This window comes from Bidens hawaiensis, unplaced genomic scaffold (genome assembly GCF_021521415.1).
Source record: "Bidens hawaiensis isolate Kalapana, Puna unplaced genomic scaffold, B.hawaiensis_p1.1 tig00000512_1, whole genome shotgun sequence".
In the NCBI taxonomy this organism is placed as follows: Eukaryota; Viridiplantae; Streptophyta; class Magnoliopsida; order Asterales; family Asteraceae; genus Bidens; species Bidens hawaiensis.
The window spans coordinates 5,055,348-5,069,758 of record NW_027491033.1 but is presented as its reverse complement, the minus strand read 5'-3'; the positions used below and the strand labels follow the sequence as shown (position 1 = coordinate 5,069,758).

Genomic DNA, 14,411 nt, shown 5'->3' with positions numbered 1-14,411 from the left:
GTTTTGAAAGTTGGGTTGGATATATATCATACATTCGTACTCTATCATAGGACCCGAGGCAACAAGACAATAATAAAATATATTTGTAGAGGGGAACTAGAATCTTCAAAACAAATTTTGGGTGTAGAATTAATGTTTCCAAAAATACGTTGTTCAATTAAACAGAAACTTAGTTTTACGGATCAAAATACGATTAGGAAAAGGGTCAACTAATTAATGGGGTTTTGTATAATGTTATAAGCATGTGATTCATTTGAAGGGCAAAAAATGATAAAGCTTCGGAGGAAATAAAAGTTTAATTGGATTTAAAACAAAGAATATTAAATTACTCTTGTGGAATAATTGGTTTCATTTTAACATAAATTTGTGATGTCTTAGATTTATCCTACTTGTTTTTTTTTTTTATCTTGTTATTGATAAAAAAAACTTATGCTTTGCCGTCCAAAAGAAAAATATTGAACGGCATATGCAAGTTCTTCGACGCCTCAACACTTCTTCTGGCATCATGCATGTCAACTCCAGGTAATTCATGTTGTATAGGGTCTTGATTTCCTAATGCAAGTCTCTTGTAGAAATGTTTAACTGGTTTACCTAATTATGTAAGAAAATATAAAACTAAGCGTTGAATTTTAAACTAGAGTTCATATTATTACGGAATTTCAATATTTGTAAACTTCATCGTCTCAAGTTCTTCATTAGTAATATTCAAACTGGGTATCGTGTACTAATTGTAATAGGACATCATTGTAGAAATTTGATTGTATCGTAAAATTTATGTTCATATTCAAACTAGTTGGGCATTTTGAAGTGCTTTTGCAAATAGGAATCATCATCAGTTTGGATTAATTTGGGATAAACAAAGGCTAAATTGAACTGGTCTAAACCATCATGATTGGTTTACAGATGCATGCATCTTTTTAGAAACCAATTATTAACCTATTATGTTTTGGTAATAGGTTATTTGATTACCCAAACCAACACATGACTAGCTAGCTATTTTCTCTTATCTCCATTATGCAAATCATTTGCGTAGTCAGCTTATATCAATCGAATTTTAACAGCATAGATAACATAAATAAGAACAAGAAAATGTATACTTTTTAAACTATATATATAGATCAGCTGAACGCTATGTAATAAACATTATCCACAAATATGAACTACTAAGTGCATTCCAAACTCATTCTATATACTTTTTCCTATAATTTAGTTAAAAAACACCATTCTATAAATTTATTTATCATTTTTTCAAAAATATTCCACATTCTACTCCCTAGCTATTCATATCCATAAATTCTTATTTTATTATTTTTTATCTTTTGTCTTGTTATATAATCTAAATCTAAACTATATAATAAAGGAAACCAAAATAGGACAGCTGTCCCCTTATCAATCACTCAGATTTTTGTTTTCCCGCCCATAATTATTTAGGGTTTATTTTCCACGGGTTTTTAATATTAAAAGGCTCCTATTTTACAGCAAAACCTTTTCACAATTCAGGGTTCATCTTTGCTCATGTTCTTCTTCCCTGATTTCTAATAGCCGACCGCTGATTCTTAGTAGCCGGGTCTAACGATTTGAATCTGGATATATAGTTGGGTTACGAGTTTCCAGGCTACCATGCATGCTCAATTGATGAACAACCACGGACAGCAATTGAGAATCCTCAATTAACTGTTGTCTCACGAACAACAATTGTTGAATCCCCAATTAGCTGTTGAGCAATTAATAGGATGAGTCTCAGATCTTAGGGCACACATATTCTGCATGTCCAAGGTTTGTTATTTGCTCATACATGTTACAAACTAGAATTAGGTTTGTTAATCAGCAAGGTAGTTCAATTTCTAATGTGTATCAATTAGGCTAATTTGTTTCTGTTTTTTTTTTATTATTTTGAATTTACTTTGAATTGAAATTGAAGTATTGAGATGCTTGACTCATAAATTAGGGGTCATAATGTTATACTCTTTTACTTTTTATTTTTTATCAGATGTTGCTTTTTAATATATCAGTCATGAAGTCATACATGAAAATCTTAATGTCACTTCATTACATGAAAATCTTAATGTCACTTCATTGCCTAATTTCCTTGTGATTTGTGTGTTTGTGAGCATTGTGTGTGAAAAATGTGATAAAGGTTGAATTTTCATGTGAAAATTCACAAGAAATCAATAGTTTAATGCCATGATTTGGTCAATTATTTTTGCTGACATATTTTTTAGGTGTGTTTAGAATATAATACCGAATTTTAGAATTGTTTTATACGAATTTGGTTTGGTAAAGCAACCCAAATTGCTGAAAATACGATATTTACACACAAAATGACATGCCAATGTTATTTTTTGGTTTCCCTTGGAATATCAATAGTTTAATGGCATAATTTCGTCAATTATCTTTCATTTGTCAATTACTTAAAATATTCAATTTTGTTATTGAAAGTTTTATTAACTTATTTATTTTTCTTTAAACAACTCTGTTTCAGAACCATGTCTCACAGATTATACAAGGTTACCAAAGGCTCATCTTCAAATTACTGGTAAGCCTATTCGTATTGAGTGGTTTAATGGTTCTATAAGAATCACTCAAGATATTGACAGCGCTTTCAATAACATTTTTTTCTGAAGTAACAAATCTTATAGAATATGTGATCTAACATATTCAAATTTTGAGTTTATTGGTAATAGTAATTTCCCAGTTTTAATTTGTAGGTGTGTAAACAGAAGTTCATGTCAATTTTGACTTTATAAGATGATATGTTTGACCAGGAAAGTCAAAGTACATAATAAGATCTGCAACTTTGGTTTTTATGAAAACAAACATGTTTTGATTTGAGTTTCTTTTGTTTTGTGTCAAAGATAACCTCAAGTTTGATAAATTGACTTAGAACTCCGAAAAATTCTTTACCTTTATGTATTTTTGTTTAGTTAAATTACTTTCTTTGTAGGGTTGTTCTTCAATAGTTTCTTACCATTCACGAACCTAAAAGTTTGTTTATTTGGATAACTTTGTGTGTGGTTATTTTGTCTTTTTCGCTTGATTATTAATAGGACTTGACAGGTAAAAATGAAGTTCGTGTAAATAAAGTTTATTTCCAAATATGCATAGGAAGCTTGGACTCTTTGGAGCAATGAGGCTTGAATTGTGGTAAAGAATGACTTCAACTATTAATATTGGATAAGGACGGTAAAGTCATATATATGACTACAAACATTGTATATATGGACATATTTAGAGAATTATAATTTGTATGTTTATGTTTATTTGAAGTTGTATAATGTTTTATATCTTATAAACAAATTATGTATTTTACTATCTATATGGACATATTTAGAGAATTATAATTTGTATGTTTATGTTTATTTGAAGTTGTATAATGGTTTATATCTTATAAACAAATTATGTATCTTACTATCTATACTATTACTTTTTCTTATTTTATTATTTTTTTTATCAACCTGTGTATCACACGGGTTCTAACCTAGTATATAATAATTGAGAGAGAGTTGATATATATCATATGGTATGGATCTAAAATTTACCACAAATTATATGCTCTAAAATGGTAAACTCATATTTTTAAACGCAAAAATAGACAAACTTACACAGTTACACGTACCCCATATTTTTATAAAATATAAATATTTAGAAAACATAATGTCATTTTTTACAGACGTATTGTTATCATTTGACTAAATTTCTAAAAAGTAAAAAACATAAAAAATAAAAATACGTTCTAAAATATAAAATGGAAGAGTTAGTTGGATGTAATATATATATATATGTGCAGTCACTAATTGGTGTATACGTGTTGATAGCTAAAAACCTGGTAACAGTCAACAAGTCAACACACTTAGAACATTACAAGTCAAGATAGGTCAAAACACTATACACAAAGTATATATTTACATGAAAACAGTATCAATGAAAGACACAAAGCATGTATGTAGTAACAATGAAAGACAAAGCATATCTTTACCTAAAAACAGAATCCATGAAAAGATGAAAACATACACAAAGTAAGCATCACCATTATTGTATTATCAACCTCAATATCAAATGTTTTACACATAACATTGACCACATGTCAAATGTGGTGGACCTCAACACCTTCCTTGTTGCTATCTTAAGGCAAAGGTGTCCCGATCCACCACAAACGCACAACATTTTCACACACAAACGTAATACGCACCCTTGCTAAAAATCAACATCTAAACCATGAAAGCCAAATGAGTATTTTACCACCTAAAACACCCTAGCTAATTCTTACCCAGTGTGATCATCTTCGATTCAACCCGACCCGTCCCGTCTCTTGCGGGTTCAAACAACACAGGCATTTCCTCGTCCAATCTACCAGTAAACACCATACTCTTGCAGTAGTTCATAATAGCATTTTTGCCCTATATATTATTAAAACCAATTACTTAATTAAACACATGGCCTTCAATTAAAAAAGATAATAAAAACAAATCAATTTAATTAAAATTAGAATACCTGAATCTTGGCCTTAGAAATCTCAGCAAGTTTTTTTGGACTCCCAAACATGACCCAAGGTTTACCATCAAACGCTTCTTTAAACATCAAAGCAGCTTCCGGGTTTGTAAAGTTAACGAACGCAAACCCGGCATTTTTACCATTCCTATATATATATCAACCAAGAAACACACATTTAAATAACCCAATATTATTAATATTATTTAGATTAAAACGTTAATTAACTCACTTAAAATCTATTGGCAGATAGAGATAATCATATGCCGAAATGAATTGATCACTCTCAGTATCATTAATAAACTTGTCGTCAACTACTTTACAATGATTATCCAAAGTTTGAATCAATAACTCCTTCCTGCATTAATCATTAAATTATTAAATGTTGTCGAATAATTAAAAAGTAGTACAGTAACAAAAGAGAATGAAGGGTTTGTTGTAATAAATGTTGTTACGTGTATTTATTGGGTATGTTTTTAATGACGACCGACGTCGTTTCGGAATCCATGGGCAAAAGCTGTGCATAGCTGCCTCTTCTATTCTTCCACCGCCTCCTTCTTCTGATCACATTATTATTATTATTACCATTATTATTCTTGGTGGGTTTCTGTTTAGGCTGACGGCGGCGATGCGGTGGTGAACGGTTGAGCCTGGGGCCACGTCGGACTGGAGCGTGAACTGAAAGTTATTTTTTTTTTTTGAATGTTTAAGCTTGTCTCCTACTATTTACAATAAAACGCCGTTGCCAGGGATCGAACCCTGGACCTCTCACCCAAAGGCCTAAGCCTTTACCATCCCACCAAAGTGGAGATGGAGGTTGTTGTTTGGAGTGAATTGGGAAAGTGGATGGTAGGGTTGGGCGAAGGGGTTGAGGGTGCTACTACTGTTTTCCGCCATTGATGAATGAATGAAGCTTCCAGAATAATACTAAGGCTGAGGGGTGTGGGGCGCTAACCTGGGCGCGTGAGCCCCTCCGCTCGCGCCCCCAGGCGCTAACCCCACACCACCGGGGCGCGAACCGGGGCGCGAACGGGGCGCGAGCGCGAGCCCCCAGGCAGGCGTGAGTGTGGTCGCGGGAGAAGAGAGAGAAAGAGCCGTTGTGGAGGCAGGAAAGAGACGTTGAGCTCCAATATTTAAAAAAAAAAACCCTTAAAAACCTCTATATAATACCCCAAATTACTCCCATTTCAACCATATCAAAACACAATTTCACCTTACAAACTCCTATATAATATCCCAAACTCCTATATAATACCCAAAAATGTCTGGAAATTGGTACCCAAACCTAGATTCAGATTATATTGACGACGATTTATGGTCGTCACCAGACCAACCGATGTTTTATTCGGGGCCGCAAGAAACATCCGGCTTTCAACCATCCAACATACAACCGTCTCCTAACTTTGTTGTTCCAGAGACACAAGAATCACACGGTGATGCTACGAGAGCAAGAAGACGCGTCCACCGGAAAAAACAACTTGCAACGGACGGGCCGGGACCGGCTTCGACTCCGAGGACGAAACGGAAAACCACTCCGTGGTCATCGGATGAGAAGGAAGCCTTGTGTCGGGCTTGGATAGTCATTTCTGAGAATCGGCGTTGCGGTAATTGTTTTAACGTTTTTAAAAATGATTTTTAATAAAAAAGTTAAATAAAAAAGTTAACTGGAAATCTAATTTAATTATTCATTTTGCAGCCGACTACCAAAAAAGCAAGGTTTTTGGACAAAGGTTAGGGAGACGTTCTATACGCTCGTTGGGAGTACAGAGCGAAACGCCGATATGATTTCGGGTCGGTGGTCCGAAATCAGAAAATTTGTCGGCTTGTTTACTAATCTTTTCAACAGGAACGCCGGTCGTATGAGACCAAGTGGCAGTGATGATTTGGCGGTTTACAATTTCACTGTAGAAGAGTGGAGGCAGGAGTGTTTGCGGAGGTATGGGATGGTGAAGACGTGGGACGATTTAAAGTTGTGGGAGAGGTTGAAAAGGTGTTCCAAGTGGGTTGAGCTGGTGGCGCCGGACCTTGATGCGGAAGTAGGGCCGAAACGGACTAAAACTAGTTCGTCTGGAGCGTATAGCACTTCCGCCGGGTCGGATTGCCGCGTTGGATTCGACCTAAACATTGCGGGGGAGGAAACGTCTTCACCGCCGAGGAGGCGGCCATTGGGAAGGGACGCTAAGGGGAAAAAACCGGCTGAGTGGGGAGCCGTAAACATCGTCGATCTTGTTGAATCCCTCAATAAATTCAACAAAACCATGGAGGTGGTCTCTAATGACAAAAAGGAAAAAAGTCGAATGAGAGATTTGGACTTCCTTACAAGAGACTTCAGTAACCTAAATCCGGTCGATCAAATGCTGATGGAAAAGCAAAAGGAACGTATCCGAAAGAGGTTGATCGAAGAAGACCAAGCCGAAGAATAAGAATAATGTTTTTTTAGTACTTTAATTTTTATTTTATTTTTAGATATTAATGTGTTTTTTTTTAATGTGTGTTTTTTTTAATAATTTATGAGTTTTTTTAATAATACGTTTTTTGAATATATTTATAAAAAAATAAAAAAAAAAATCCGCTGGAGCCCCTCTACACCAGGGCCAGGGGCTCCAGCGGGGGCTCCAACACCCCCCTTATCCAGTTTCTCTCTCTGCCACACGTCACAATATTATTGGCTGGAGCCCCCACTCGTGCCCCCGTTAGAGCCCCCCACACCCCTCAGCCTAAGGGATGAGGGTTTGGTTATTGTTAGCCATGGTTAGAATGAAACTGGTTAGAATGGAATAGAATATGGTGGTGGGATTTATAGAAAGAAATTGGATATGAAGTGAGAGAAAGAGTGTGTGGGTGTTTATGTGATGATGAAGAGAATTAAATGCGTGAGTGACGTTTGACGGCGAGTGTCTCCTTTGCTTGCTTCATGTCAGACTTAAAGCTTTATCAGGATCTCCCTCGAGATAGATTATTATTATTATTATTGATATTACAAAAATTTTCAACTTTTGTTTTCTTTCTCTTTTCTTGTTATTTAATATTTTTTTCCGTATGTTCAAAATATTTTGTTAGTGTAATAATATATTATTATTAGTATATACATGACACATCTTCTGCTTTGTGGATTAACCCTAGAAGATTTGGAGTATGGCTGCATAATATGGGTTGGTTGGTGTTAAGTCACTGTTTGGTTCAGTAATAGTTATTTTGTTGGGAGACTTGACAGCAAGTTAAACTGGTTAATATTTTTTGAGGTAAATGGATTCGGGTCATAATAAAGTCGGTACGTTAACGTCGCAAATAAAAACATGCTTAACTTGTTCATAACATGTGTATGACATTAAACTTAAATGTGTCGTGTTGTGCGACCTGCTTCTTTTACTTGTTTGTGTTACTGTTTAAGAGTGTGACACATTTAGATAAATGTTTCGTGTTAAATAATTGGTTGTGTCATGTATAACATTTCTTAGCGTCGTTCAATATTATTTTTCCCACTTATAAATATTTTCTAATAAATACTTAATAAACAACTATATATACTTTTAGTTTTCTTTTATTTACATTGTGTAATATAAGGGTTTCTAAGCTCTATTTAAGGGAAAATGTTATAGAACATAATTCAAATTACAAAAAACTAGGTCACTCATTCAAAATTTTGTCAAATCGGCTCACTAAATCTTCAAATCAAGCATCACTAATATTTTTTTTTTTGTGTCAAGAAAGAAATGCATGCTACGATGTGGGGTCGGAATTAGGGATATAATTAGTTAAATTTTAAAAATAAAAAAATAGTTACAAGAGTACACCATGATCACAACCATATACTCTAAATGTAGGTGCTTCATAATATGTTTGTGATGAAGAGGAAAGGGCACGATGCATTAGTGGACAACAAAGGGGTTAGGCAATGCATCAGTGGATAACATAAGGGTTCTACGACACGTTATTGTTTAAAGCAGATATTCCGTGATGCGTTAGTGATAACGCATCGCTGCTACCCTACATTAGAAACATAACGCATCGTCAACCATATGTTATATCTAACAAGTCGCCGGCGATGTGAGTCATTGACTTCGTTAACAAGAACACATCGTTCGAGCCGAAGAACACATCGCGGCGACGAGATAACAAGAACACATGTGAGTAGTTGAACACTTGTCGTTATCTTATTTGTTTCGGTAACGCATCGTCGGTGTTCGCTATCATGTCGACGGCGACGAGATATCAAAGGTCTAAAATTGGAAACTTGAATTATGAGTGATAAACTTGGAAACACTAACTATAAATGGGCTATTTTGAGAATTTTAAAGGGAAACTTTTCATAATGGCCCATTTACAAAATGTGTTTCCAAGATTATCCTCATTAATTCAAGTTTCCAACTTTGTCCCTTTGGTATCTCGTCGCCGACGACATGATAGCGAACACCGACGATGCGTTACTGAAACAAATAGAATAACGACACGTGGCCGGAAAAAGGTCGTCGACGATGCGTTCTTCGGCCCATTTAATCACAGATGGTGTGTTCTTGTTAACGACGTCAATGACGGGCCGCCATACCTGACACCCGTGTTCACATCACCGACGACGACAGCCGGATCTCATGGCTGGCGATTTGTTGGGTATAACATAGGGTTGACGAAGCGTTATGTTGCTAACGTAAGTAGCAGCGAGGCGTTATCCACTAACGCATCGTCGACGATCTATTCCGGCCACGTGTCGTTATCCTATTTGTTTTAGTCTCGCATCGTCGGTGTTCGCTATCAAGTCGTCGGCGACGAGATACCAAAGGGACAAAGTTGAAAACTTGAATTAGTTGGGATAATCTTGGAAACACATTCTCTAAATGGGTTATCGTGGGAATTTTCCCTTTTCTTAATTAGCACCCCAACATATAAGGCTATGCGTAGTGGATGAGCTACAATTTGGGGTGTTTTGCACCATGTGGCGCCCAGTCAGCAGGGGGTGAGAATTTGTTTTTGGGGTGTGATGGTGTAGGGGCTACAACTAGTAATATAATATATATATATAATATAAATATATATATATATATATATATATATGTATATAACACACACACATCCATACATCCGGCCCCACCACCCCCTTCTTCCAGGCGACAAAAATACCTCGTCCCCGCCCCTTTTCACCCCAAAATCGCCCAGGGGTGCGGTGTTCGCGCCCCTTCACGTCCAAAATCGCCCCAATTGTAACCTCACTACACATGGCCTAATTGTTTGATTTAAAGCTTTTTTATTTTACTGAACGACTTTTTTTTTTTTTTTTGATTCATGAGATTTGATATTACATAATATAAAATGGTAATCTAACCATTTGATACCATTAACCCAAATATCCTTGGGTGCAAACCTTTACTATTGACAGTTAAAATTTGATATCTTATGGCTTGCTAGTTTTATGCAAGACGAAGTTAATGTGTTTCAACTTTCAAATCGCATAACACCTTTTTAATAGGTAACGATAAAAATAATCATGTTTTGAAGTTTCCATTTCTAATTGTTTAAAACCATCCCTAACATACTTTGAAATATTTCACATTCATTTTCAACTTAACTGCAAATCTATAAGCACTCTTCACATAAACTGTCATACTTTTAATTTTTACAATTTCCTATTCATGAATGATAAAATAAAAATAAGTTGTTGGAAATCAAACACACTACATTGTTTTTAAAATATTTGTAGTTACCAACTTAACTACGATAAATTGATGTTTGTCTTCTCTTTTTCTTAATTGATATAAATTTTCAACCTTCATTTTTATTTCTTTTTAAAATACAAATACAAATTATTTTTACTAATTTATGTATTTTAAAAAATTATTTATATATATCTTATAAATCCATAAAATATGTTATTATGTATATTATTAACTTTTTTTTTTGTTTTATCTTTTTAACAATCTTAGTAACACACGGATTTTATCTTAGTATCCAATTATAACTCATTCAGCGTGGGCTTTATCTTAGTATACAATTATAATCCATTCAATCCATTTACAAATTGAAAACAACATATTTTAGCATTCAATGTTCAAAGTGGATATTTGTATAATTAGTTGATATTCTTAAGTTAACACACACTGCTAGCTACTCGAGTCGTTTTCACAATCGTTTAAATTGATAACTTGCACCTATACAAAATAAAATAATAATATATTAAAACTTTTATAGCATGCAGTGAGTAGTAGTATCCTTGTAGGTATTTTTCGATGTGTTATAGTGGTAGGAAGTATCGGATCTTAATAAAACTCAAGTTCAATCCTCACTTACAAGTTACAACACGTGTGAATTTATGCTTGAAAGTCTATTTTGCCCTTATTTATTATGCTTTGTAGTTGTATCATATGTTGATTATGTTGTAAATTACTTAAAACTTAAGCGTCTTAATTTGCCCATCTCTTGTATATTATATATAGTATTGATATACGGATAACTTATTTTCGATAATGATGGATTTTATGAATTTTGGAGCTAATAAATGTAAAAAATATGTTAATCCATATTATGTTTTTTAAGACCATTAACTATATTATATAAAAAGAGTAATGTGTCATTTTCGTCCTTGTGGTTTGGTAAATAATACGAATTTAGTCCAAAAAGTTTATTTTTTGCATATAGGCCCTCCACGGCTCCAGCAGGGGCTCCAGCAGATTTTTTTTTTATTTTTTTATAAATATATTCAAAAAACGTATTATTAAAAAATCTCATAAATTATTAAAAAAAACACACATTAAAAAAAATACATTAATATCTAAAAATAAAATAAAAATAAAAGTACTAAAAAAAACATTATTCTTATTCTTCGGCTTGGTCTTCTTCGATCAACCTCTTTCGGATACGTTCCTTTTGCTTTTCCATCAGCATTTGATCGACCGCATTTGATCGACCGGATTTTTAGATCGACCGGATCTAAAAATAAAATCATTTTTAAAAACGTTAAAACAATTACCGCAACGCCGATCCTCAGAAATGACTATCCAAGCCCGACACAAGGCTTCCTTCTCATCCGATGACCACGGAGTGGTTTTCCGTTTCGTCCTCGGAGTCGAAGCCGGTCCCGGCCCGTCCGTTGCAAGTTGTTTTTTCCGGTGGACGCGTCTTCTTGCTCCCGTAGCATCACCGTGTGATTCTTGTGTCTCTGGAACAACAAAGTTAGGAGACGGTTGTATGTTGGATGGTTGAAAGCCGGATGTTTCTTGCGGCCCCGAATAAAACATCGGTTGGTCTGGTGACGACCATAAATCGTCGTCAATATAATCTGAATCTAGGTTTGGGTACCAATTTCCAGACATTTTTGGGTATTATATAGGAGTTTGAGATATTATATAAGGGTTTGTAAGGTGAAATTGTGTTTTGATATGGTTGAAATGGGAGTAATTTGGGGTATTATATAGAGGTTTTAAGGTTTTTTTTTAAAAAAATTCGGAGCTCCAACGGCTCTTTTGGGCGAGCTCAACGGCTCTTTCTCTCTCTTCTCCCGCGACCACACTCACGCCTGCCGGGGGGCTCGCGCTCGCGCCCCGGTTCGCGCCCCGGTGGTGTGGGGTTAGCGCCTGGGGGCGCGAGCGGAGAGGCTCTCACGCCCAGGTTAGCGCCCCACACCCCTCAGCCTTACAAACCCTTGAACCCAAACGCCCTTCCATACCCACACCACCCACCACATTTCTACGTTTACGTCTTACCGTACCACATCCCACCACCGTACTGTACGTACTACATCCATCTGCGGCCACCCACTCCACCGCCAGCGAAAAAGATCACTTTCAAACTGACCCAACTCCCCTCCGGTCCAAAAAACCCTAAACCTAACGCTAAAAGTCAACAACAACAACGACGTCGTTTGGCTAAATCTGATGTTAAGGAAACAAAGTGGGTGCCCAAGTCACCACCGGTGGTGGATGTAAAGCTGCCAAGGTTTTTTAATAAGAGGTGGAAGAATAATTGGAGAGGGTATCAGGAGAGTTTGCCCTAGGAAGATGATCCGACAACTTTAATGATCAAGAACATTCCTAATAAATACAAGTAAACTTAAAACCATAATTTCTTTATTATTAAGTTGCATTTAATGTTACTTTTTTTAAATGTTTAAAATATTATTTTATTTGCAGTCGGAAGTTGTTGATTCAGACTCTGGATAACCATTGTGATGCTGAGAACTGGAAGGTTGAAGATGGTGGTGTTTTGTCTGCTTATGATTTTGTTTACCTTCCCATTGATTTCAAGTAAGGTTTTTTATTTATTTATTTATTTTTTTACTGTTTACCATGTGTTCTTGGTGTAAATGTGTTTGTTCGCGTGACAGTCAGCCCTCAAACGCTGGGTTTGCATTTGTGAACTTTACAAGTCATGACGCTGCTTTACGGTTTTGAGATGCGTTTAATGGGAAGCGTTGGAACATGTTTGAGAGCTCAAAGGTTGCCGAGATATTAAGAGCCAGGATTCAGGTACTTATCAAACGTTACTCATTAATTTGTAGTAACTGATTTTATTATTATTATTGTTGTTGTTACTATTATTATTATTACTTTTGTGTAATCTTTAGGGTATTATTATTATTATTATTATTATTATTATTATTACTTTTGTGTAATCTTTAGGGTATTATTATTATTATTATTATAACATTTGTATAATCTTTAGGGTAAAGAAGGTTTGATTAAGAACTGTGAGGCTATGAGTTTTGCATTTGGCTCGGTTGAAGACATGCCGGTCTGGTTTTCACCGGCAAGACATGGTGTTGGTGAAGTTGGAACCAAAATGTTTGTGGTGGGTAAGTGTCGAAGCACGAAATGAATCTAACCTAATCCATGACGATGTTTCCACGGATTTTCGAGATGAACGAACCACGTCTTGATCTTCTTCTGCGGCTGTGCTTGAGACCTGCGATGGCTTTTTGGAGGTGTGGAGGTGACTGCTAAGAAATCCTGAGATCTCTTGTTTACAGACACAAAAAAGTGGTGGTGGCTCTTATTGAGCATGACCCCCTAATAAGGAGGTGAAGACCTCCTTATATAGAGAGCCTCATGGCCACCATCATGATACCCTAATGGGCCTAGCCCAGTTAGGGTTACCTCCACAAAACCCCCTCAGCCCAATAACATTGTATTAGTCCATGTAATAAAATAAGCCAAACATAATAGACTTAGGGTCGTAGAACCGGGTTTTAGTACCATACCCCTACAAGCCCCCCAAGTCCAGCGTTGCTCCTGGGCGCGCAAGCGTCGGTGGAGCGCTGGACTTTATAAGGTGTGAGGCGGTTTTTTCCCTTTTCTTTGGCCTTGTCTTTATTGTCTTTTGAGTTTTGGGAGATTTTTCTTCATGATGGTGACGAGCTGTAAAAATAATGAAGCCTGCGCGCGAGGCGACTTATGGATCTATGAGAATAATGAAGCCCTGCGCGCGTGGCGTCTTACAAGCTATGAGAATAATAAAGCCTGCGCGTAAGGCGACTAACGAGCTATAAGAATAATGAAGCCTGCGCGCATGGCGACTTATGAGCTGTAATAATAATGAAGCTGGCGCGAGTTGCGGCTTACGAGCTATGATAATAATGAAGCTGGCGCGTGAGGCGACTTACGAGCTATAATAATAATGGAGCCTGCGCGCAAGGCGACTTATGAGCTATAACAATAATGGAGCCTGCGCGCAAGGCGACTTATGAGCTGTAATAATAATGAAGCTGGCGCGTGAGGCGACTTACGAGCTATAAGAATAATGACAGCTTGCGCGCGAGGCGTCTTATGAGCTGCATGAATAATAAAAGCTTGCGCGTGAGGCGTCTTACGAGCTATAAGAATAATGACAGCTTGCGCGCGAGGCGTCTTACGAGCTGTATGAATAATAAAAAGCTTGCGCGTGAGGCGTCTTACGAGCTATAAGAATAGTAACAGCTTGCGCGCGAGGCGTCTTACGAG

At 36.2% G+C, this 14,411-nt stretch overlaps 1 protein-coding gene across 1 annotated transcript; it reads right to left on the bottom strand.

The window, feature by feature from the left end:
* Positions 1-427: 427 nt before the first annotated feature.
* LOC143630584 (protein terminal ear1-like) lies at positions 428-12,710 on the bottom strand. Its single transcript, XM_077099563.1, has 5 exons — positions 12,703-12,710; positions 4,721-4,846; positions 4,492-4,636; positions 4,268-4,397; positions 428-591 (listed from the first exon to the last, which is right to left on the bottom strand). Exons 1-5 carry the CDS (start codon positions 12,708-12,710, stop codon positions 428-430), a joined length of 573 nt encoding a protein of 190 aa, XP_076955678.1.
* Between the last annotated feature and the right edge of the window lie 1,701 nt (positions 12,711-14,411).